General features: G+C 30.5%; 7 protein-coding genes across 10 annotated transcripts; 5 read left to right on the top strand and 2 right to left on the bottom strand.

Moving 5' to 3' along the window:
• Positions 1-3,742, top strand: LOC140674917 (general transcription factor 3C polypeptide 3). Its single transcript, XM_072908865.1, has 5 exons — positions 1-324; positions 435-947; positions 1,017-1,220; positions 1,340-3,210; positions 3,443-3,742. The coding sequence occupies exons 2-5, from the start codon at positions 514-516 to the stop codon at positions 3,721-3,723; spliced, it is 2,790 nt and encodes a 929-aa protein (XP_072764966.1). The 5' UTR covers positions 1-324; positions 435-513; the 3' UTR covers positions 3,724-3,742.
• Dnalig4 (DNA ligase 4) lies at positions 3,600-10,594 on the top strand. Of its 2 annotated transcripts, XM_072908868.1 has the most exons (14): positions 3,600-3,738; positions 4,083-4,251; positions 4,581-4,738; positions 4,995-5,269; positions 5,353-5,667; positions 6,319-6,625; positions 6,946-7,075; positions 7,320-7,577; positions 7,801-7,989; positions 8,092-8,391; positions 8,737-8,979; positions 9,066-9,824; positions 10,021-10,284; positions 10,360-10,593. In XM_072908868.1, exons 1-12 carry the CDS (start codon positions 3,731-3,733, stop codon positions 9,402-9,404), a joined length of 2,691 nt encoding a protein of 896 aa, XP_072764969.1. In that variant the 5' UTR covers positions 3,600-3,730; the 3' UTR covers positions 9,405-9,824; positions 10,021-10,284; positions 10,360-10,593. The 2 variants fall into 2 exon arrangements, with proteins under 2 accessions (XP_072764969.1, XP_072764967.1); XM_072908866.1 differs by having other exon boundaries at positions 10,021-10,594.
• Positions 10,595-10,693: 99 nt separating this feature from the next.
• Positions 10,694-13,062, bottom strand: LOC140674923 (uncharacterized). 2 transcript variants are annotated; one of them, XM_072908874.1, is made up of 6 exons: positions 11,920-13,062; positions 11,776-11,835; positions 11,500-11,529; positions 11,182-11,223; positions 10,941-11,053; positions 10,694-10,859 (listed from the first exon to the last, which is right to left on the bottom strand). In XM_072908874.1, the coding sequence occupies exons 1-5, from the start codon at positions 12,015-12,017 to the stop codon at positions 10,954-10,956; spliced, it is 330 nt and encodes a 109-aa protein (XP_072764975.1). In that variant the 5' UTR covers positions 12,018-13,062; the 3' UTR covers positions 10,694-10,859; positions 10,941-10,953. The 2 variants fall into 2 exon arrangements, with proteins under 2 accessions (XP_072764975.1, XP_072764974.1); XM_072908873.1 differs by having other exon boundaries at positions 10,694-11,053.
• Positions 13,063-14,575: 1,513 nt separating this feature from the next.
• LOC140674921 (uncharacterized) lies at positions 14,576-15,872 on the top strand. Its single transcript, XM_072908871.1, has 2 exons — positions 14,576-15,029; positions 15,598-15,872. Exons 1-2 carry the CDS (start codon positions 14,576-14,578, stop codon positions 15,870-15,872), a joined length of 729 nt encoding a protein of 242 aa, XP_072764972.1.
• Positions 15,873-16,090: 218 nt separating this feature from the next.
• On the bottom strand, positions 16,091-20,473 carry LOC140674916 (uncharacterized). Its single transcript, XM_072908864.1, has 7 exons — positions 20,210-20,473; positions 19,845-19,999; positions 19,120-19,758; positions 17,494-18,794; positions 17,042-17,412; positions 16,697-16,936; positions 16,091-16,573 (listed from the first exon to the last, which is right to left on the bottom strand). The coding sequence occupies exons 1-7, from the start codon at positions 20,252-20,254 to the stop codon at positions 16,370-16,372; spliced, it is 2,955 nt and encodes a 984-aa protein (XP_072764965.1). The 5' UTR covers positions 20,255-20,473; the 3' UTR covers positions 16,091-16,369.
• A 98-nt stretch (positions 20,474-20,571) lies between these two features.
• Positions 20,572-21,679, top strand: Mrpl54 (mitochondrial ribosomal protein L54). 2 transcript variants are annotated; one of them, XR_012048293.1, is made up of 3 exons: positions 20,657-20,771; positions 20,951-21,320; positions 21,535-21,679. XR_012048293.1 is itself a non-coding variant. In XM_072908872.1 (2 exons), exons 1-2 carry the CDS (start codon positions 20,672-20,674, stop codon positions 21,253-21,255), a joined length of 405 nt encoding a protein of 134 aa, XP_072764973.1. In that variant the 5' UTR covers positions 20,572-20,671; the 3' UTR covers positions 21,256-21,358. The 2 variants fall into 2 exon arrangements, 1 of the variants encoding a protein (XP_072764973.1); XM_072908872.1 differs by lacking the exon at positions 21,535-21,679 and having other exon boundaries at positions 20,572-20,771; positions 20,951-21,358.
• Positions 21,680-21,871: 192 nt separating this feature from the next.
• Positions 21,872-25,319, top strand: LOC140674919 (chitinase-3-like protein 1). The gene is made up of 5 exons (XM_072908869.1): positions 21,872-21,993; positions 23,492-23,555; positions 23,633-24,300; positions 24,403-24,695; positions 24,809-25,319. The coding sequence occupies exons 2-5, from the start codon at positions 23,492-23,494 to the stop codon at positions 25,206-25,208; spliced, it is 1,425 nt and encodes a 474-aa protein (XP_072764970.1). The 5' UTR covers positions 21,872-21,993; the 3' UTR covers positions 25,209-25,319.

Raw genomic sequence — 25,319 nt, 5'->3', positions numbered from 1 at the left:
ACTTGGATATTCAAGAAATCTTTTATACTTTATGGAAGGGAGGTTTTTTTAGTGCATATTTTGTGAAGGCTTTTGAAACATGAAACTTCTTTACGTGCAAAGGCATTTTTAAGATTTTTGTTAATGTTTCAAAAAAATTTTGCATTATTGTGATAAATGTTTCGAACTTCAACACGTGCATAAATATTCAATGAAAAAAGAAAAGAAAGGAAAAGTTTTATACAGAAGAGTTACATTATTGTGCTAAACGATTTTGAGTTCTTACACTTGGCGACTAATCAAATTTGTATATAATTCGTTTCGTTAATTTACAACAATTCTATGGTGAGTAAAAAAATTGTAGCAAAATGTATTTTTATTTGCTTTTAAATTTATTATTCTGATCCCTTTATGTATCATATGTAGCAATAACAAAATGTATAATAATATTGCAGTTAAATATAGTTCACAATTTACACACTTATGCAATATTATAAATTTATCACATAAATTTGATGAAACATATAGTAAATAATGGAATATGATGCAAGCAAACCAACTATCAAGATGGAAATGGTCAAAGAAATTGCAATGAATATGGAACTTAAAAAATCGACTGTTGATGACAGTTTAGTTATTAATGATAATAATACTGTAGCACCAGTGATAATTGAAGAATTGGATGAAAATGCTATTAATTCGATGGATGTGGACATCAATGAATTTGTTGAAGCTAAAGCATTACAAATACAAGAAGTTAAAGATGTTAATCCAAATTATACACCTTCTCCATCGTGTAGTTCTAACAAGGATGTTATGGATACAGAAGATCAGGATATGTCGCTAACTGCAGATGAGGAAGATCGATTGACAAAACAGTTTTTAAATGGAGAGTTAACATTTAGTGAATATTCATCAAGAATGGATCAGGATATAGATGTAGAAACAGTAGAAACTGATAACTCCAGGTATGATTCAAAAGACATATAGCAATAAATTATGAAATTATATTCTACGACATTATATCCTATTTTTAGAAAGAATATTGAAATGGATCGTGTTATTGTACAAAAGAGTACAGAACAAAAAACATCCAAAACAAATAATGTACAACAGGTGCGTCAGAGAAAGAAAAGACGTATTCTGCCACCAGTTTTACAAGGACTTATGGGTGAAGCAAATTTAAGATTTGCCAAAGGAGAAGTAGACTTAGCAACCACAATATGTATGGAAATTATTAGGCAAGTTCTTCTAATTTATTATATTAATAATAATATGTATTATACTGATAATACATTTCTAAATTTTACATTACAAAGACTAATTAAGAATATTAAATATTCGCTGATCATTTCTTCAGACAAGTACCAAGCGCTCCAGAACCGTTTCAGACATTAGCTATGATATATGAAACTGATCAACCAGAAAAATCCTTACAATTTTCTCTAATTGCTGCACATCTTAGTCCTAAAGATGCTGACCAGTGGATAAGATTAGCTAACATGTCACTAGACAGTGGTGATATAAAACAAGCGATAACATGTTATTCTAAAGCTATTCAAGCGAGTCCAAAAGACATAAGTTTATATGAGATACGAGCACAACTCCAAGAACAGAATGGAGATAAAAGAGCATACTTGCGAGGATACACAAGATTAATTCATCAATTGGAAGCCGACGATGGTGAATATATATTGAAATATGCAAAAATATTAGCCAAATATTATATGCAAGAAAATAACTATGAACAAGCATTAGAGGCAATGGAGACCATTTTTGTTAAATGTCCTGATTTCATTACATTAGAAGAGGTTAATATCATGACTGAAGTGTTAATAGCACTGAAACAGTTTAATAGATGTTTAGATATACTAGTCAAATATACAGATATTCAGATACGATATAAAGATAATAAAGAAACAGAAAGAGAAAAAATTAACAGTGTAAAGTCTGAAGAGGAAGAAAAATTGAATAATTCAAAAAGAAAAGCTATGTCTCCAATAAAAAGCCAAAATACTGACGAAATAGTGTCTTGTGATGTACCAGATAATGTAGTTGTCGATTTGAAAGCGAAATTTCTTATAACTCTGATTGAATTGGGTTACATTCAGATATCTGACGAACTTTTACCTAAATTTTACACACATGAGAATCCAGAAATTTCTGGAGATCTTTTTCTAGATTTGGCAGAAGCACTAATGGACAAGAAAGAATTTCAACGTGCATTAGTTTTATTGAATCCATTAGTTGAAAGTACGAATTTTAGTTTGGCCGCAGTTTGGCTAAGACACGCAGAATGTTGGATCGGTTGCAATGACAAGGATAAAGCTATAAAATCTTACGAAATTGTCCGAAAATTATCACCACAGCATTTAGGCGCAAGAATAGCTCTAGCTAATCTTTACAGAGAAGCAGAATGTTATGATAAAGCGATAGAAGTTCTCTATCAAGATCCTGAAACTGACACATTAGATCCTGATGTTATATATCAAAGAACGTTATTACTTTATAAAGTTGGAAGATACGAAGAATATTTTTCGTCGGGAATGTTGCTTCTTTCAAGACATTGTGTTAATATCAGGAGGAGGATTGAATTGAACTCACTGGCACGGCCAACGGGTGTTAGACAACGCATTGAGAGTTTAAAACTTCGTCGTTTAGCATCTGGAGAAACATTAGAGGATGAAAACGCGCCAGTATTTGCTGCTAATACAAAACCGAGTGAAAGAACTGAATTTCAACTTTTTCTACAAATGTGCAAGTTAGCATATAAATTAAAAAAGTTTGGTTTCCTTCAAAGAATATGTTTCACCACATTGACAACAAATAGATTTAAAAAGAGAAATCACCATCTAATGTTCTTATGTTTAATTTCTTGCATACATAATGAAGATTCGTTCTACGGATACAATATCGTGCGAGACATCGTACGTGTCTGTCAAAGATCCAACTCGTGGAATTTATTAAATATAATTATTCAAAGAGCCCAAGATTTGAGACATAACAGATTTATCATGCGATTACTTGGAAGAGAAGATGTATTTTCGTATGTGCATATCATGCATGCGAATAACTGTCTTGTCTCAGGAACGTATAAATATGCATTGAACGGTTACATTTCCCTTTTCAAGGTAGCACCTAGTGCATTGTTGGCATTGTTAATAGGTGTTACACAATTACAAATGGCTTGTCAAAAAATGTCAGCTAAGAAAAATCAACTTGTAATTCAAGGTAAAAAGCTCTATTCGTGCACGCACGCATGCGTATATAAAATATAGGAAAATAAAGATTGCCATAATTTTTTAAAATTGTGTACAGAGACTAACAAAATATTTATTATTATATTTCAATTAATATGATAGGAACATTAAAAATAATGTTTAGTTTACATTAATGTACACGTAATATAATAATATATACGATTGTAATATATATTTTTTCAAAGAAACTTTTTTTTCTTTAGCATTCGCCTTTTTCAAAAAATATATGCAACTACGTGGTAAAGATGGTAAACAGGAAACCTACTACAACATGGCGCGAGCATTTCATCAAATTGGTTTATTACCATCTGCAATTCACTTTTATAAATTAGTCCTAGAAGAAGATCCAGGAGATTTAGTTAAACAGCATGCAAATCTTTTGGACTTAAAAAGAGAAGCAGCTTTCAATTTACATCTTATCTATCTGCAATCCGAAAACCATCTTCTTGCTAGAATGTATCTCGAAAATTATATCACGATTTGAATAAAAAATGTACACGTAAGTCACCCAAATGTGATATAGAATTCCTATGTACTTGATATACTATATTTAGTATATACTTCTGTTATATTTATATTTCTATCTTTTATTAATATTATAACATTAAGTAAAAAAATTGATATATTTATAATAAAAATTTAATATATGACATATATTAAATTTTATAATATATACAAGAATACACCTAAAATATTCCATCTTTTTTCTAGTTTACAATATTTTTCAACATATTTTTATTATTGCTACATGTGATTATATTGTAACAATGTATACTTTTTCATGCAAATCTTAAAACATGTATGCCATATCAAAGTCTAGCTGACTTAAAGATTTTTCTTTAGGATAATGGCTACTAATTTAGACAATAAAATTGAATTTAAACAATTATGTGACGTTTTGGAAAATGTTGTCAAGGCGCAAGGAATAAAAAAGAAAGAGCAAATCTTGCAAACATTTATCGATAATTGTCGAAATATTGGCAACAAATTGAAAACTGATAATTCTGAATTGGTATGTAATTATGCCATTATTATAATAAAAGGAGAAAATATAATTATGATACAAGAATTTGTGTAGGAAATTTAAAAAAAGTATTAAAAATTCTATTGAAAAGATTCTAATTGTGATAAAAAATATTATTAAAACTTATGTATAATAATTTCTGATTACATCTGTAATCATATTAGATTGTCAGAAAATAAGAAATAAGAATCAATTTTCAAGATTATTCTCTCTTGAATTGTAATATCTTGTAAAATAAATATCGTAAAATCTCTTTTAAAATAGTTGAACGGCTAATAATTATATATAATAATTTAGTTCAATTTTGTCTCTCTTAGGATGTTTCGTTATATCCAATATTAAGATTAATATTACCTCATCTTGAACGAGAGCGTGGACCACATAATCTGAAACAAGCTTCATTGGCAAGACTTTACGCTAATGTATATGGTTTTATGAAAAATAGCGATAATTATAAGAAGCTGGCAAATTATCGGTCAGTATCATGACTGCGTGATTAGATGATTATATAATATAAATTATGCGTTTAATACATATATCGGAAATCTTGAATTTAGAATAAAATATTTTTTCTAAAATATTAGTCTCCAACACACACACACACACACACACACGCACACACACACACACACACACACACACACACACACACATATATACACACAATAAATTACAAAATTTAATCTATTCTCTTTTAATTTTATCAAAAATGTAAAAATGTTATATTTTAGAGAACCTACGCTAGGCAAATTTGTAGGAAATGATTTTGCTGACCGAGCTTACTGGGTATTAGGTAAAAGATTACCCAAAACAAATACTGGCTTTACAATCGCACGCATGAATATATTTCTCGATGATATATCGAAGCAAAACGCGACAATGCAACAAAAAATTGAAACGTTTAGAGTACTTTTCCGACAAATCACGGGATTCGAAATGAAATGGGTAACGCGAATTGTACTTAAGGATCTACGACTTGGCATAGGAACAAAAAGGATATTGTACAGTTCGTAATTTTTCAGTAAAATACATATGTCGCAATAATCGTAAAGATTAATCGATTCGTTTTTTTTTTTGTTTTTTTTCAAGTTTATCATCAAGATGCGAATGAAAAGTTTCTTGTGACGAATGATTTGCGTGAGATTTGCAACCAATTGCATGATCCTAGGACGAAAATAAACTGCGGTATACAAATATTTTCGCATTTCAAACCGATGCTCCTAGAGAGATGTGACATCGAGAATATTGAAAAGTTATTTCAGGATAATGATTTGTACTATGTACAAACTAAATATGATGGCGAAAGGTCGCAACTTCATATGAAAGATGGAAAATTTAAATATTTTACACGTAGAGGATACGATATTACAAAAAATTCTGGATATGGAGAAACTGGATCTTCGGGTATGATATGTTAAAAGTAGATAAAACTTGGGTTGTTTATGTAATTTTCTTCAATTGCTATATATATTTGGTAGAATAATATACGTAAATTTATATCGTAATTTATTATCAGGGTGTTTATTTCTTGGAAAACTTAGTATTCTCAAGGATTTCTTTTATACCTGGGAAAATAAAAAAATTTTTATAGAATTTTGTTGAAATTCAAGAAATTTTTTAAAACATTTTCTCTTTGATAACTTTGCTCTCGTAAACAGCAAGTCAAGTAAATTATGCGTTTAAAATATATCATAAAATCAATTATTGTTTACATATTAAATGTCTTAATAATAAAATAAAATAATCAAATTTTGAATATACAATACATATTTTTAATTAATAAAAAAGTGAAATTTTATGCAAGTAAAGAAATGCTCATTTTATATGAAAGTTATTCAATTTTTTTCAATTTAATTCATAAATTTAGCACAAAAAAATTAGAATTTGAATAAAAATGCTTGGAAAATCAGGAAATTTTCAAGGAATTATTTTACAAGATTTGAGTAGACGACCTGTATGCACATATGTGTATATATATATATATATATATATATATATATATATATATATAAAATCCATTTTTAAAAATGTAATAACATTCGCGCACATATGTAGGTTTCTTGACCAGTATATTTACACGGCGTTTAAATCCAAATTGTCATTCTTTTATATTGGACGGAGAATTAATGGGTTGGCATAAAGAGAAAGGCAAATTTGGCACGAAAGGTATGAATTTCGATGTCAAGAATTTGTCAGCAAACAGTCATCATCAACCATGTTTCGTCGCATTCGATGTTATTTTACATAATAACATTTTACTTGTTGATGTGCCTTATAAAGATCGATTAAAACTGCTCGATGATATATTCACCGAACAAGAAGGTTCTTTAATTGTATGTCCATATACTTTAATTTCAAATAGGTAGGATATTACTTCATATCATACGAAAAGTATATTGTTTAAAAATTATTGAATATTCTAAATTAATTTTTTATTTTTTAATTAAACCTTTCCGTAACTGTAAAATTACTTTTCTTCCGAGAAAAAATGTCTGTAGCTTCTGTTGGACTTAAATTAATATGTATAAATAGTTTTTATAATATTTATTTCATTTTTCTCTTTTATATATATGTATATGTATATATATGTATATGTATATATATATATATATATATACATACATATATGTCACGTAATTTTGATTAAATAAATGTATCACATTATATATCTTTCTCTGTAAGGGAGCAATTAATAGAGGCATTTAATGAATGTCTTCGTAATAAAGAAGAAGGGCTTGTTATAAAGAAACATGATATGAAATATAAACCAAATGTCCGAAATGGAGGCGGTTGTTATAAGATTAAAGCAGAGGTAAAACACATTAATTTTTGTCATTACAATTCTCAAAAGAAAATTAATTTACGATAAAGATTATTTTTAACGAATAAAACATTGAAAATTTGTGTATTAAAAACATATACATATAACGTCCTTTCATTTAATTTTCGTGAAAAAAATATGCAAAAAATAGGTTTAATCTATGATCTATAATCAACGTGTAATATACTATGGATGAAATCTAAAAGTGACAATTAAGAAATCTATCTCTTTGCAGTATTCTGACAATTTGGTACAAGATGTAGACTTGATTATACTTGGTGGTTATTACGGAGAGGGCAAATATACCGGAATAATTAAAAGCTTTATGATGGGCGTTGCCGCTCCAACAAGTAATAGAGAAGAAAATCCATCGCGCTTTCTCGCTGTAGTATCCGTAAGCAGTGGAATAGGAAATCAAATGTTGCGTAATCTTCAAACGAAATTTGCATCACATTGGATTAAAGAATGCCCTGAAAATATCACGGGTCCTAAGGTAATTATTATTTTATATGTACTCTCAGATGTTTTCTCGATATTATTTAATACATTAATACATAACTTTAAATTAGTTTTATTTTTCTCGTTACATTTTACAGTGTTGTTTACTTCAATAAACGCATTTTATTTAATAATCATAATAATTTAATTTAATAATAAAATTATTAATTAATAATAAAATTATTAATTAATAATAAAATTAAATTATATTTATATAGGGAAAACAGCCGGATGTGTGGATCCGTCCGGAAAATTCTGTAATCTTGACAATACGAGCGACCGAAATGATACGCAGTAAAGAATATCCGATTGGATACAGTTTGCGATTTCCTAGAGTTGTAGATATCAGGGAGGATAAGCCATGGTACAGTCCGTGCACTACTTCCGAACTTTTGTTATTAGTCAAAGTACGTATATACATTGTTAGATGATAGTTATATGCAACGCAAAAGTAACTATTACTTATTTTATAACGCTTACAATTTATAATAATTCAACTATTAACATAGGACAAGGGAATGATCCAAAAGTTAACAAAACGGGAAGCTACTTTAGACGATGTGGATGAGACACCGGTACCTAAATTACAAAAGACAATAAGTCGAAATAAATTAATTGAGCTTTATAAATACAACGATCGAATAGAACTGCTTACGCGACTATTGGATGGAAAGGAAATTTGTGTAATAAATGGTACCGATGAATTGACGAAGGAGGAAATTGAGAAAACATTGCAGCAGCATAGGGCAAGAATTGTTCAGAATCCAATGAATACAACTTTCTGCGTGATAGTAGGTAATGATAGAACGGTAAGTGGTTATTATCGCGCAGCTTGATAATGTCTTGAATATTCTAATAAAAAATATTCTCAGAATTTGTCATAAAAATTTCCGAATTTAATAAATATTAAATATTCTGAGTAATGCAGGGACATTTTATATTTTTATCGTAAATGAATTTTGTAAAAATTTTTCATATGTTTAAACGTAAAATATTCTGAGATTTTTATTCTATAATTTTCTAAAAAAATATTTAAAAATCTGAATAAATGATATTTTTTTTCAAAATTCTTCATAAATTTAAATTATGAAAAAAGAATTCTAAGAAATTATGAGATTTTTTCACCAGAAAAACGTAAATTATTTTTTTTCCAGATACGAGGGAAGGAAGTAGTAAATAGTGGAAAATACGATGTTGTAACATTGGATTGGTTTAAACGCATTACTAATCAATCAAATTGGGCTTCATTAGGTGACTTTTTGCCATGGGAATTATTATGTAGCCGAAATATGACTAAGCATCGACTCGCTGAAAATTATGACGAATATTATGATAATTTTATTGTTGACGCGGATGAAGAGACTTTGATGCGTTCTTTCGACAAGATTGGAAAACCGGTAATTTTTATCATCCTCAAAATATTTGTCGCTAAAAATAATTTCACATTATCGTACCAATCTAATTTTGCATAAATCATCTTCAGCTTACGGATCAGTTTACCGTCGAGCAAGGAAAAGAAATGGACGAGGAATTATTCGACGGGAATGCGTCGTCTTATTCACTGTTTAGAGATATAATTGGATTCTTCGAAAACCAATCGTGTTGTGCTAAATTTAAATTCCGTTTCATGTCAGGTATGATTAAAGACAATATCGATGATTCCGTTACCCATGTCTTTATAGAGGATAACGATGATGATACTTTGAAAAATTTGCAAACATATGACTTAACATCTGTAAAAATCGTTAAATGTAAATGGATCAAGGAATGTTTCCAAAATGGCCAAATATGTGATATCACAAATTATCTAATTGATTATTAGATGTATGTTACAATACATAGATGTACTTAAAATATATGTAAAAAAATAAATATATCGAAAAAGAGTTTCATAATACGAAGAAATGTTACATGTGTATTTTCGACGGAAACTTACGACGTATTCATGGAATCGTTTCAACTCACATTTTCGTGAAGCACAGAGAAACTAGGTACTAGGCAGAGTGACAGTCGGACAGTTCGCTCATTTAACATCTTCCCGTTTCGAAATATTTCTTCTTGTCTCGGACCGCCACCCTTACTCATCTCGTTTTATTTCATCGGAATGCGCGCAAAATACGAAGCGAAAGAGACGCAGCTGCGACGTTCATCCTCTCTCACAAAGCGTGCCATTCAGAGAGATCTCACGTAGATTAGTGCGAAAAGATCACGAAGAGATTCGAGATATGCATATACATCAAAAGTACGTAAGATTACGAGCAAGAGATATTACTTTCATCGATATTTGATTTTATCTTCAACCTTTTTCATAGGTTTTTTTATTTCAAGAAATATTATTTTAAAAATAATATATTATTTAATTATTAATATATATATATATATATATTAATATATTGCATTATTTAAAATATAATATATAGCATAACTTTTGATTGCAGGAAAAAGTACAAAATAAATAAAAGAGGTACCCTGTATGTGAGATATTTGCGATGACAGTAAGAATGTAAAATGAAACGGTTAATTATTGCAAACATGTATCTTTTTTTAAATTTTACTTTATACTTTGTTTTATTCGAAATAAATATATATAGACCTGCCAAAAGAATCCTGATTCACGTGATTGAAAACATATATTATACATGCATCGGTTAGGCCAAGCATATCCACCATCTCGTTAGCAACGAGGAGGTGTCTCTAGTCAGGTCAGTATAAATAATATATGAATATGACTGACGTTCTGCCCGCGCAAGATCTACTTATAGACTCTTCACCTACAGATGGGACGCGTATTAATCGAGTTTCAGATTTTCGGAGCGTGCGACCGGGCGTGTCACTCTTGCAGTATGTCGAATTTATTCATAGAATCTCTAAACTGCCAGTTGCCAATTATACGTACAGAGTTACTCGTAACCCGTTGTCTATCGCGCTTAATGGCATGATAACGCATGATGGCAATATATGTAATGGCAACACGATTCATGCCCCACGATGTGTACAATTAATCTTTGGCTGTGATATAATGATGAATAATGTAACTTTTACTTTTTTATACTTTTACTTTTAAAATATTTCTTTAGGATACAATTATTTTTTTTCAAAGCTAGATCTGTATATAATTAAGACAAGTATTTTTTTATAATCAACAATAAAAAAATGTATAAATAGAATTTTAAATTGTAAATAATTTTCTATTTTGTTTTCGTATAATTTTCTATATTTATTCTTTGACGCATGATTAATGATTGACGATGATTAAACGAATCGTAAAAGTGTTCCCCTAGAAAATAAAGGAGCAAGTGATTACCTGCTTTAGAGGAGAGATGTTACAATAATACACATCACAAAAGATTGTCGTTACCGTTTTTCTTTTCTTAATTTGAATTTCTTCTGATGCAGCAATGACTTCTTGCACAATTGCCTCTATTATATTCATTTGAAATCACTGATCCAATACATTCATCATCTTGCGAACTGTTAAAAAATTATAGAATTTAAATAATCGATTATAGTTATACACAGTAATATGATTAAGAATGTGTTATACATTAAAACATACGTTTAATGCAAATTAACTGAAGAGCATTATAATAAAAACTTACATTGGCCTGTTGCATCCACACGGATAACGTGTATTTTGCATCCTGCATTGTACATGAAAATTTAAATAACAATGTTATTTTAATAATGGCAAGACTTTATTTTTTAATTTTTAATTTTATTTTTTAATTTGTAGAATACAAGAAATTCTCAAAAGTAAAATAATATAATAAGAAAGAAAAATTATAAGTATGTGTATTGAAAAATTTATACAATTGATTAAAATTTGATACAAAACTCTAAATTATCCTTATTTCTTTAATACTAATATTTTATAATCTGTTAAATTGAGAAAACGCTAAGGAATTTTATCGACTTACCCTTTTGCACATCCGCATCTGTCCGATCGTCTAATACATAGAAATTAATAATTGTGTATTATTAATTTTGATAATGTCTTAATTATGATAATCAAAATGGTCAGACGAGAAGCATTCATCGTCTCATAATACCGTTACCGAATATATGATTTTCGATACTTTTCGGTATGCTTATTAAATTTTTAAATTGCATGACATACATCCATAAGAAATAAAGTGTTTTACTAAAATAAAAGCCCTTTAGGAAGACACGCGTGTATGACCAGGATGACTCACTTTTCGTTTTCCTGCCTCAGTAATTCTCTCATTCTGGCGCCGCACACACAACTTTTTCCACTGTCGGATAAAAACAGGATTATTTCTGACATCATTATTCGTCGTTTTGGTTTGTTCCGGTCCCATATGTTGAGAAACGCTTACTTTTCTTTCAAGAAGCCGACGTAAAAAAATAGTATCCCGGTGAAACCGATAATGAATTTTCCAAGGTACCAAAGAAAATTGGTCGTGCAGTGTGGCATCGCAAATATTCCAAATCATTGAGTCAACAGCTCAATTCGCTCCACATATTTTGACAAGATATTTAGACAAGCCTATTGACATTTCACTTTTTCATGCTTCGATCATGTTATATATATATATATATAATATATATAAAGCGAATTAAACGAAGTGTATACGGACGAAACAAATGATAAATTTGCGAGTGTCAAAAATCTTGCAAAATTACACGCTATCTAATTTATTCTTTTTTGTAGATGAATATTCATATTTGATTTATAAGTTGTATGTAACACGCGTCATTTCGAAGTAACATTGTATAAGCGACGTTTTCTTAACGAAAATTTGGTAGAAATAAGCCATAGTGTTTGCGTGTCGCATCCTTGCAATTTCCCATTTTTTTTTAATCGTGAAAAGAAAAGGCAAAGAAATGATTATTTTTATATTAAATATATTTTATATTATTTATATTTTAATTATATTATATTATTTATATAAGACAAAAGTGTCGATTTGGATATTTGAAGGTGTAACATCGCGTCTCGGAACTTCTTCGCCCCTACCAAGGCGAGACTAAGGCGAGAAAGATGTTGAATGACCTGTCAACATATTTGCCGTCTTGACAACACCCTCGGGCTGAACTGTCCAGGAGCAAAGGAAAAAGGAAAAAGTGTCCACCGAGATGACACCCCTTCGTTCCACGCTCATTAGGATGAATTCCTCGGTCACGTGTCACGCGTGCTTACTGGCATATGTAAATTTAAATCTGTCTAACTTGTACGATTTTAGGAGAACGAAAAAAAATGACGTGAAAAAACATGTTATACGGAGAAATTCTTACATATATTAGTAAAAAAGAAAATCATATAATCAAGAATATTATTGATTGAAAAAAAAAATTTTTTTTAAATAGTAAGAATAACTTGCTCCTGTATAAGCTGTACTTTAAATTCCAAAATTTTTGAACAAGTTAAAGTTGGAAATATTAAACGGAAAACAATTTGCATTTTCTTTCGGTGTTGAAGTCAAATAAATTTCTGTAGAGGAAGATTAAAATTTAGTTACACTAAAGATTATTTACCATCACTCAGCAAAATTAGCTGTCATATACACAGATCGAAATAACAGTGCAATCTCTTTCGTTCACTTTTATTCACATATCGTGTTGTTCACTGCAAAAATAGAAAACAGACAATCTCGTTCTACCAACAACGTTGTGCGCCAGCAGCTGCAACCATATGGCATTCTTTCTGTGATCTTGCTCTAAGAGCTCGTTAATACGATCCTCTCGGATGTTGCCAACACACAGTTAATATTAGTTTCGAGTATGTTTTCTTAATGTATGAATGACACCGCCGACTCTTCCACCAGGGTCTTCCTCGAGATAACCACCTGGTTAACATCCTGCGTACGTGATGTTATTTCTAAAAGGATATTTTGCATCACAGTTTGCTATTTCTTAAGTGTGTCGTTTTTCTTTCTGAACAAGATTAAACAAAAATACTTGTCATCAACAAGAATAAATTATTAATAATATAATAATAAATATATAAATATATGAATAAGATTAAATAGCAATTGGAATTAAATATAAAGATTATTATTTCAAAAAAAAGACCAGTTATTCTCGAAATCGATGCGATGTTTTTCTAAACAAAAAATATGAAAAATGACACTTGAAAAATTAATGGTCTCTTAATTTGAAATTAATTAATTCCCCAATTAAATTTTGTTTCACATGTACTTATGTATCGTACCTATATGTACACGTGCCAACTTTCAAATCTAACGAATCATCGATACGTTTCCATCATGTGGATTCTAATCAAAGAAGCTAGTACGTTAACCGAAGAATTTCTTTTTGTAGAGTTACTCATAACAAGAAGACGAAGAGAAACATGGTGGTCCATTGGTTCGCAGCCGGCGAAAGCGGCGGAGTTTCTTGAGCTTTCGAGCCAATGGAAACACGTCGGCCTTCTAAAAATATATTTTGAATCAGTAGGAGGAGATGAGACAACACACCTCCTTCACGGAGAGATACAAGAAATATTCTTACAAGTATATATCTATTCCAGAGTAGGACTCCGCGGTAACTCAGTCGATTCACCCGAGAAGAGTTAAACGGATACAATAAGCTAGAATTAATTTGAATTGATAAATCATGTGTCTTATCGCGGTATAATCGAAAATTGTTAATTAAATAAACAAAATATCTTGAGAAAAGATACAAACATTCGCGCAAAATCCACATCGTGTTATTTGAAAACCGACACGCTCGACAAAAAACTATATAATAATAAAAAATTGATCGATTAAAAAATTATCGTGTATAAAAGGAATAAAATCTATAAAAAATATTTCAAATACAATTTATTCAGAAGAGCGATCAGTTTGTCAAAACTAAACGAATTTTGCACGATATCTTAGATTATATCTTTTTACAGTGAAAAACAAACATTGTGTTTAAAACATATCGAGGGTAAATGTTAATTGTTGGCCAAACAATTTTTCATTAAAACTGATATATTCTAAATGGGACTAAAATATATGTCATTCGAGAGATAATATAAAAATCAGGATGAAAACTGGCGGAGGCACTTCGAATCATCGCTTGAATCCGAACGTGGAGCAACGTTTAAGAAGCCCGAAGTGCGCGAGATGTCGAAACCATGGTGTGATATCCGGTTTGAAGGGTCACAAGAGATCCTGCGCGTGGAAGGATTGCCGATGTCCCTGTTGTTTGTTGGTTGTCGAAAGGCAGCGAGTGATGGCAGCGCAAGTTGCCCTTCGTAGGCAGCAACAAGCGCAAAGTGACAATAATCTTCATCTATCTTCCTCGGCGAATAAGGTGTCGACAGACACCGCGAATCCTCCTTATTACATTAAAGCGAAATACGACGAGCCGGACGCTGCCTGTCTTGGTAGGAGAACCAAGAATTTTCAAAGGCATCATTTACATTTCACGCAGACGAGTATCAGCGTGACACAGGGTTTCTACGGATTAAATGCCGTACATAATTTACCTGGCGGATGTGAGTATTTACATTCCCGTCGATATTTTTGGAAATTTCGTACTGAAAATAAATTTTTCAAATATTAACATATCGATATGCATATCGATGTACAAATCGATATTTCAAATATAAGAGACTACCTCTCAGGATGTAAACTATTTGACAAACTTGCCCGAATTTTATATCAATAAAAATTTAATTTTATATAAATAAAATTGAATAGCTCGATTATATGCAAAAATTTAATATTTAGGTATTTAAAAAAGAACTTTTTATTTAAATTTATTTATCACTACTATATACGCTCTTTTGTAATATTTATATTATATATATATTTGATAAGCTTTTCATAAATTGTCTGATTATTGATTACATAATTTAATGAATATACAATTTTAATTGGTTCAAATATAAATATTCCAATATGTATCACAAACTTTACATATTAATTCTCACATTTTTTTACATCTTATTTAACGTATATGTAACAATTTAATAAAGAATGTTTATAAATTTTCCACTTTGATATATATGTTATACTTTATAATTTAATTATTACTTACAAAGGATTATTGGCACATTTCAGTATCAGCGCATCCGCGTTTGTTGTCTTTATCCTCTCTCGGATGCGATCAGAAACAAGAGGCTGAACCTACATTGAAAGTACAATCTTTCCATTCTGCATATCCAACAATTCCTTGGTTGAATGAAGTAACACAATCGTATATAGCGAATGGGGACTTGAATAATTTTATTTCTACGAGAGATTTGCAGGACTGTCCTACTACAAACAATGAACCTTGTTTAGAAAAGAAAGCACCAATTTCGTTCAGCGTGGAATCTATTATCGGTACAAAATGATATCCCGATATTTTAACCGTTTAAGTAGCATGAAAAAGAGCTATAACAAATTCTTCGATAATTCGATTTGATTTGAGATAGCATTCTATGTTTTTTTGGTACTCAAACGGTTAATCTCGCGATGATAAAAAAAAATATATATACAAATCAAACAATTGTGCAAATTATTTAATAACAATGGTACGTAAATCGGTTTACGTTTAATCGGTTTTCTAGGATATTATAATAAGATTTCCTTTATTGACTATATATAAAAGAAAATGTTAACAATAGTTATATAGAATTTGTTTTATATATAAATACCAACTCTAGTAAACATATTGAATATATCCATAGCAACAACAATGCAAAACTGTCTGTTGTATATGTTGTCCCATATCTATTTGATACAGTTAAGCTGAGCATTAACGGTTCTGTTCGTATCATCAATCAGAAATTATAAATTAATACGCGATATCGCAATAGATATGATATTATTTTAAGGCACAGACATAATGTTACTTATTGCTTTCAAGTGTTTTGCTGCATTGTTTCATGTATACATCCATTTCAGAAAAGTCGGACAAAGTATTATAAATAATTTCATATAAAACACATGGCCACTGCTTCTCTAGATACTGTAATTTTTGTATAGCATTTATAGTGAGCTTGATTAACTTTAGAAAGTGCATTTTTCCTTTGTGTCTCCAGATAAGGTCTTCCTATCAACAAATTGTAAAAATACTCAAAATGTTAACGTTTATATTATTATGTACACAAATATATAAAATTTTAACTTGTAAAGTTTAGAGTATAAGGAATAGTGACATATGTATTTTTCTTACCTGCGTTACATTTCCCTTTCTCCATTGTAACGCTTCCTTGGCAACAACACTTCTAAGTGCCGAGTCACAGTTGAACAGAAATTGTTTGGCAGTAATCTGTTGTCCGTTTTGCCTTTGCACTTTTTCTAAATGAAGTCTTTGTAATAAAGGTTGTAATAAAGAATCTGGCAGTGAACACATTACTATATCTATAAGACCGGCATATTCCTGATTTGCAAGTTCAATTTCTTCAGCTGTAATCTATCAAAATATTAAATTATTTTTAATTTTAATATTAAAATATTAAATTTTATTATAAGACAAAAATAATACACATATTTAAAAATATATTTATATATATTGTACCTCTTTGCCATTGATCATTACAAGCCCCCAATGAGCTAATCGAAATATAGCATACATTTTCCAATCCTTAGACACAACCGGATTTCCTGTATCTATCTGTATACTGGTCAATCCCTGTACCTCGGCTAAAGCATTCAATTGACCAAGAAGGCTGATATTAGTTTCTTTAAAGGTGAAATGTTCCGCATGAGGAAATCTGTTTTTTAATTTGCTTAAAATTTTCGCCACGTCATTAAATTGTACATAATTAAATTTTACAACATTGACATCCTGAGCCTTTGACACGTCCCAAGTCTTATCTATAAAGCGTAAAGCACCTTGACCATAAATGTTCAAGCATCGACCGACAATTTCTATTAAATAATCCCCGCCTAGAAAAATATCCAACTTAGTATTACATTTTAAATAAATGTATATTTTTATGAGAAATTAAAAAATTGTCTTGTACCTACCCTGTTCCCTCTCTTTAGGTGGTACTTGCTGAGGAGGTGGACTCGGCGGGGCAAGAGCTCTAAATTTTGCTCTAGCTGTCGCAGCTCTATTGCTTTTGTAATATACTACTTTTTTTGCTTGAGCACTTTTAATTCTACTACTTTTATCTTTATCGAATTCGTGAGATTTGTAAACTGTATTCTTAGGAATCGATGAAGTGCTAGAATCGCTTAGCAATGACTTACAACTATCTAAACTACTAGTCTTTGAACTTAAGGAACAATATCCAGAAGAGCTTATAGTTGATTTCGTTTGGCAATCGCTCTGCCCATCTTGATTATTAAATACTTTGATATTTTGCACCAATTTGATATTTAAATTTTTATTTTCATTTACCGTATCGCATTTTGAGGATTTTTGAGTTGCAGTAAGAATTGTCTTATCATGTATGTGATTTTCATCATTGAAATTTTCTGCCGTAACCGAAGACACATCTTTTGCTCCAGTAAACTTTTTACAAATACCAAATTTATCATGATCTATAGACAAGCCACAATTATTAGGAGTAAACAGGTGACATCTTAAACCGCTTTTTAAACTTTCGTGACTTTCTGAACTGTCTGATTCGCTATCCGATGTGTTCTCGATGTCACCGAGCATTTTCGTCTTCCGAACATTTTCTTTATCATCCTTAGATTTATCCTCGAATTTATTACTAGTTAAACTATCTACTATCGAACCTAATATCGGTGGAAGTTTAAACTCCAAAGGATATGATTTAGATGTATCATCTAATTTAAACAAGTTATCGCTGGAACTGCTCCTCTTTTTAATATGTATCTTTCTTGCTTCCACATTTTCATTTATCGATGTTAGGCTACCAAAGCCTTTTACTTTAGCTTTATCTAAACTCTTTGGGTTTACAGCATGAAATTTATTAGAGCTTTGTATACGCAATACGTTAACATTGTTGCTTGTATTATTGCTCATTTTATTGGAATTATCAAGAGAGACCTTGGTTCTAGATCTGAGAAGTTCCCAATTTGTTTTAGCATTTGATATCACTTCTTCTCTACGTACGTTCATGCAAACCTGCGCACTAAGATCAAGAAATGCTGAATTAGATTGTTCCTTAGAGAATCTCCAAGCCATTGCTGTTCTTCGAATTTGTTCACTAATTTGCATAGTCGATAAAAGTTGTAGATTTGGCAAATATGATACAAGAAAAGAGATATAATCAGTATTTAAAGTTACTGGATTGCCATCAATTGTTATTTCTTTAATTTGCAAAGCTTTTGCAAGGCTACTCATATCTTCAATTCTGAAACATTAAAACAACCTAATATTATATACATATAATTATAAAAATAAAACATCTAAATGTCTTTCTTGAATTTAAAAAAATTTATATGTACATAGAATATAATTTTGATAATTTTTTCGGAAAAACTCTATTATAGTTTTTAAATTTAATTATGTTGTGCAAGAAGGAAATAAATTGAGAAAACAATATGGACAATAAAGACTTTCTTGTACAGTATATATTAAATTTATATATATGAGTTTGACACAGTAATGTACGAAAACAAAACAATAAAACTTTTTACTATTAATTAAATATATAATTATCTTTAAAAATTACTTACTTATGAATATCATTGTTGCTCAAATATAATTTCTGTAACTGTGGTGTTTCACCAAATCCTAACAATTTTTTTAATTTATTCCGTCGCAGATTCAGCTCTTTCAATGCAGTTAAGCCTTGAAAGTCATTACAACCTATAGTTTTAATATTATTCCCTGCTAAATTGAGTACTTTTAGCAATACTAAATCCTCTAGGCCACTTATTTGTTGAATTTGATTGCCGTGCAAGTCCAAAACTTCTAGTTTAAAAAGTTGTTTTAAACCTTCAATTTTTTTAATTCTGTTTTTCCCTATTAAAAGCACTCTCAGATTTTCCAAAAGCCCAAGATTGCATACTTTCTCAATTTGATTATCATATAAATCAAGAAATACGAGCTTTGTCAATTGAGAGAAATTAGAACTCTCAATCTTAGTCAAAAGATTATGCTGAAGGGACATTAATCGCAATTTTGGCTCCCCAATCACATTGGGAAATGTTGTCAAACCTCGCCTATCAAGACATATTCTGTCAGGGTTCTTTTCTCTTTCGGCAGGGGTTCTCGATGCCACAATTGTTCTTGTTTCTCCTGTCCATTGTAATGTAACCACATCGCACCCTTCAGTTTCTCCATGTTCAATCTCAAATGGAGCTCCAGTAGAACTGTCAAACCAATAATTTTAGAATGCTGTAAGAATGCTCCAGACAAGTTATATTAAATAAAATTGATTGCCTTTGTTTTCAATTACCTAAGTGAATTATAAGAACGTTTTGATAACTTGGGAGGTATCGGTGCACCTGGTAAAATTGGTAAAACAGCTGCTATTGTCAAAAATTGATTTTCCTCTGGAATATTACCTCGAATAGTTGATTTACCTTTCACATCAAATGATACTTTTCTCGTCTGTAAGAAAGGAAGTTTATAAATCACTACAGAATAATATTATAATAAAAGCAAATAAATTGTATTAGTGATCCATATCTCATATGATAGATAATCAGAAAAATATTTCGAAAAAAAAGTTATGTACAACTGTAATAAAACTGTAACAAAACTATTGTTCATTCGAGATATTAATTGTTTCGAATTATATTTTGAAAGCACGATTCTCACCCGCGTTGTATTATTGCTGCCCAATGGCATTACATAACCGAGCATAAAAATGTAATTAACCCATCAATGGAATGGTATTTTATATGTCTAATATGAAAGTATTTCACATCTTCACAATAATTAAGATTATTAATTACAAGTCATAGTAAAATCTCCTGGATCTCCAAAATGTCGGTAGAAATAATATTCCTTGTTTGTCATTGCGCATTCGTATTTATCACATGTGTCACATGACATAAGATTTAACTAGATCTACTAGGGAATTTAAATAAAGTTGTCATCTTTTTTTCGCTAGAGAAAAAAAACTAGACCCGGGCTCTCTAGGGAATTTTTCAAATTGCGATTTAAAGTTGTCATCTTTTTCTGCATGGAACTAGGGAAAATAAGTACACGAGAGCTCCATAAAATTTTGTGATTTGGTATCTAACCTATACATAAAGGGTGAAAACAATATTATTCAGAATGAATCTTTCCACGATTTACCGGCTTTTTCCACATTTTTCAAGAAATTCTATAATCCCGAGTCAATATACAATACAAACTAAAAATTATGCGAAACCAGGTAAAACGATTGTCATTGCATCAATGTTTCAAAAAGACTGACAATAAAATTTATTAATTGCAACTATCTGTTATAACTGCAGTTATAACTACATTAAATATTAAATACTAAATTTAGAATGTAAATTTACAATAATATCAGTAATATAAATAAAATTTACAGTAAATCATTTTTTATAGTAATCCAGGCAGGAATGAAAAAGTCAAAGAAAATAATTACAACTACAGAGAAAAAATTATTACCTGTGGAAACAGATGTCAACAGGCTTGTGACTTACGTGTGTGGTACAAATCTTTTGAAAGAAGAAGGAGAAGATGTCAAAATAAAGCCAGATTCTGAGTATCCTAGTTGGTTATGGACTATTAGAACTGGTCCTCCACCTCCTTTGGAAGAATTAGATCCAAATACAAAACAGTATTGGAGACGGTTGAGATTACTCGGTTTAAAAAGAAATAATAAACAAAGAGCAACTAGAAAATTTTAATATGCAAATATGTATTATACACACATACAAATATAGTTTTAACAGAATATTATTTCTTTTGTATCGTAAGTTAACATAAAAGATGCAACAAATGATAAATAAAAATAAGATTATATTACATGTTTTAGATATTTAATTACTACATATTTTATAAAACAAGATTATATATTTTATATATTTAATTATTACATATTTATTTATAACAATATAAAGATTTTTATATTGTCATTTTTTAAAGTCATTTTTTAAAAATAGAATCTTGATAAAAATTGCAAACAGATTACTTATCACGAGCGAGTGTAGGAGGCAAGATTACTATTAGAATGATTCACTTGTAAAATGATTAAGACTGATAAGGATTTTAAAAGGATATATATATGTAAGCAACTTAAGCTTATTTTTATTCTAATCAGTATCGCCCAAAGAATCGATTCATCATTTAATGATAAATTAGACATCCCATACATATTATCTATAAAAAAATTATGATAATATATCATAATTTTCGTAATTGAATTGATTTATTTCCTTTTTATTAGAAATTTCCAAGATATAATTATATGAATCAAGATATTGTGCGGATGAATGTTTCTATATACTATATGTGTAAACCATAGATTATTGTGCCCGCATTAACATTATCTGTTAAAAAATCGATATCCTATCATTTCAAAGTGATACCGAGGTACCCGATAAAAGAAGAACTGCGTTGGACAGTCTGACACTTGGTAATCAAAGGTAATTAACTTTTACATACTTTTTATCATTCATGCTATTCATCTAAAGATAATTTAATATTCAAAGATTCAAAATTGAAGACATTTAAATCTATATAAATCCCGCGTTAAAATTTATACTAAAATCATATATATTTAGTTTATATACTTGTCGAATTGTATTTATGCGTTTAAATAATGTCTTTTCGAAATTTTCCTTAAACTTATGTTTAAAATTATATTTTATCTCAATTAATAAAAAACGTTTAAAAGTTAATTGTATCATGCATTTATAATGTGTAAATAATCAATGTCGCACAATTGTTTTGTACATTTTCAATATTGTTTTATACATTGTTTTATACATTGTTGCAAATGTCATGATCTTTATTTATGGATAATTTATTGAATTATTGAAATTCGATGATGTGAAATCGAGTGAAAACTTGCATAATATGTTATTCGATAATTATTATCTTGCACTTGTGGAATATTTATAATGACGTAAGATATACAAATTTTAAAAACAGAACATTATAAAAAAAGAATGATAAAAAATAATGGTAGCACTTTCTTTTAATTTAAAATTAAATAATGTAAGAATTGTCAAACTTTTATTGATTAAAATAAAAATCAAAGTTCCATTATTTGCTTATTGAACGCTATATGATGTCTATCCACAAAAACGCATTGATCAATTATCGTAATATATAATTTATAACATTTTATGAAATTTAAAAAAATCAAATAACTGATTATAATAAATGCTGATCGGAAAATCAACGTTACTGATCTCTTTTTGTATATAGAATTAAAAATTATAGAGAAAGACTATTATTGCACTAAAAAGAAAAGAAGAGATAGAGAATGAAGATATATAAAGAAAACCATATATAAAGATAATAAAATTATCCTTATGTGCGAATAATACTTACGCTTGACGAACGGCACAGAAGTTCAAGTGAGAAGTTCTGTGGCTTGATTTGTAGAATCAAGTGTTCAATAAAATTAAATATGCACTAACGTTGCACCTGTGTGTTTTCGAAAGTTTTTGATGGTAATAATAAATTATATTGACATTATAATCGTGATCAAACAGACAAAATCGCGCATTACTTTCGACACAGTATATATATATCGTGTGTGCGAATAAAACTTTGGTACTACGTTGCTATACGTACCATCGAAAGAATCAACCCTGGTTACGAGGTAAAAATATATTCTAATGATAATTCAATTTATCTCTCTGGAAAAATCGACAATTTAAAGAGTAAAATTTTGGCGATTAAAATAATAAATGATAAATATAATAAGTAATTATAAGAGATAATTGTAATATATGTATATTATATTATTATTACAATTGCCAAAATTTTACTCTTATATATGTATATATACTCTTATATATGTATATTTCATTAAACATACGTGTGTATTTATCTAATCAATATTCTTAAAATTTCAAAAATATATAATAATTATTTTACCCAAATTTGCATTTCTCATTATTTAATTTACAGATGAATTGTTGGATATTCATTTTCGCAGTTTTAGCTGCTTTGGCTTCGGCTGCCGAATCAGAAAGTAAGATCAATTGAAAAAAAAAATTTGATTATCTCCTATGACGTTTATTTATAACACTTTCCTTTCTCATCCTGCAGAGAAGATCGTATGCTACTTCGGTAGCTGGTCCGTTTACCGACCTGCGGGTGGGAAATTTGATATCTCTTACATTCTACCGCAACTTTGTACCCATATGATCTATACCTTTGTCGGGATCACTCCGGCTGGTGAGATCAAAATTCTGGACCCGTGGCAAGATCTTACTGAGGATTACGGCAAGGGCGGTTTCAAGAGATTCAACGACCTTCGGAAACTGAGTCCAGGGACTAAGACACTTATCGCCATCGGTGGCTGGAACGAGGGATCCACCACGTACTCCCAGGTCGTCGGCGACCCGACTATTCGTTCAAGATTTGCCCAGAATATCGTTGATTTCACATTAAAATACGGTTTCGATGGTTTCGACATCGATTGGGAGTATCCTAACCAGCGTGGTGGCCAGTCACAGGACGTACAAAATTACGTCAGTCTACTCAAGGAACTGAGACCTTTATTTGATAAACACGGCCTTCTTCTCAGCGCTGCCGTCGCCGCTGCTAAACCTTCGGCTTCTCTATCCTATGATATCCCCGCAATATCCAAATATTTAGATTTCATCAACTTTATGGCGTACGATCTTCATGGTTCCTGGGAGACAACAACTGGTATCAACGCTCCGCTTTATCCGCGTGAAGGCGAGTCTGGAGACGAACTTGAGCTCAACGTCGTAAGTATCGCCTCTTCATCCAGACATTATAAATTATCGAATATTAAAATCGATAGACGTGATGAATAAGCATTCTAAAATGAATATATACTTTTCTCGTAGGATGCATGCGTACGATTCTGGTTGGAGAGCGGTTGCGCGAAAGAGAAGTTGATCCTCGGGGTGCCATTCTACGGTAGGTCATTCACTCTCGCCGACAAGAACCAAAATGGTCTCGGAGCTCCTACCAGGGGAGCTGGTGCTGCCGGTCCGTATACTCAAGAGCCTGGAACGCTTGGTTACAATGAGATTTGCGAGTTCTTGAAACAGGGTGATTGGACGGTTGTCCGTTACTCAGAGCATAGCTGCCCATATGCCTTCAAGGGCGATCAATGGGTTGGCTATGATGATGTAATGTAAGTAAATCTTTTATATTTCTCTATTCTCTCCTGATATGAATTCTATTGAATAGAGTAATATTTAATAATAATAATATTGTATGTGTGTATAATATAATTATTTCATACAGCTCTCTTACTGAGAAGACAAACTACATCAATTCCTTGAATCTTGGTGGTGCGATGTTGTGGAGTATCGAGACCGACGACTTCTTTGGCCATTGCGGTACAAAGTATCCTTTGCTGAAGGCATTGAATATCGGACTGAGAGGGGGAGTCCCTCCAGAACCGACGGAACCGCCTACTAAGCCAACTGCACAACCGACACAACCACCGACTGCTCGTCCCAATGGTATTTGCAAGAAATCTGGTTACGTCCGTGATCCAAACGACTGCAGCGTATTCTACGATTGCGTGCCCAGCAATGGCACTTTAAATCCAATAAGATTCACTTGTCCAAATGGATTAGCCTTCAATCCCAGCAACAACAGTTGCGACTATAAAAGTAACGTTGCCGGATGCGATAAATAAACAGCTATCATGTATATATATATAATGCTTCTATCTATTATATGGCGAGTAACGTCATATAATAAACAAATATGTATACGATTTGTATTGTATAAATATTATCATTAAATT

Source organism: Anoplolepis gracilipes, chromosome 16 (genome assembly GCF_047496725.1).
Source record: "Anoplolepis gracilipes chromosome 16, ASM4749672v1, whole genome shotgun sequence".
Taxonomy (NCBI): domain Eukaryota; kingdom Metazoa; phylum Arthropoda; class Insecta; order Hymenoptera; family Formicidae; genus Anoplolepis; species Anoplolepis gracilipes.
This window is presented reverse-complemented; position numbering and strand designations above follow the sequence as displayed.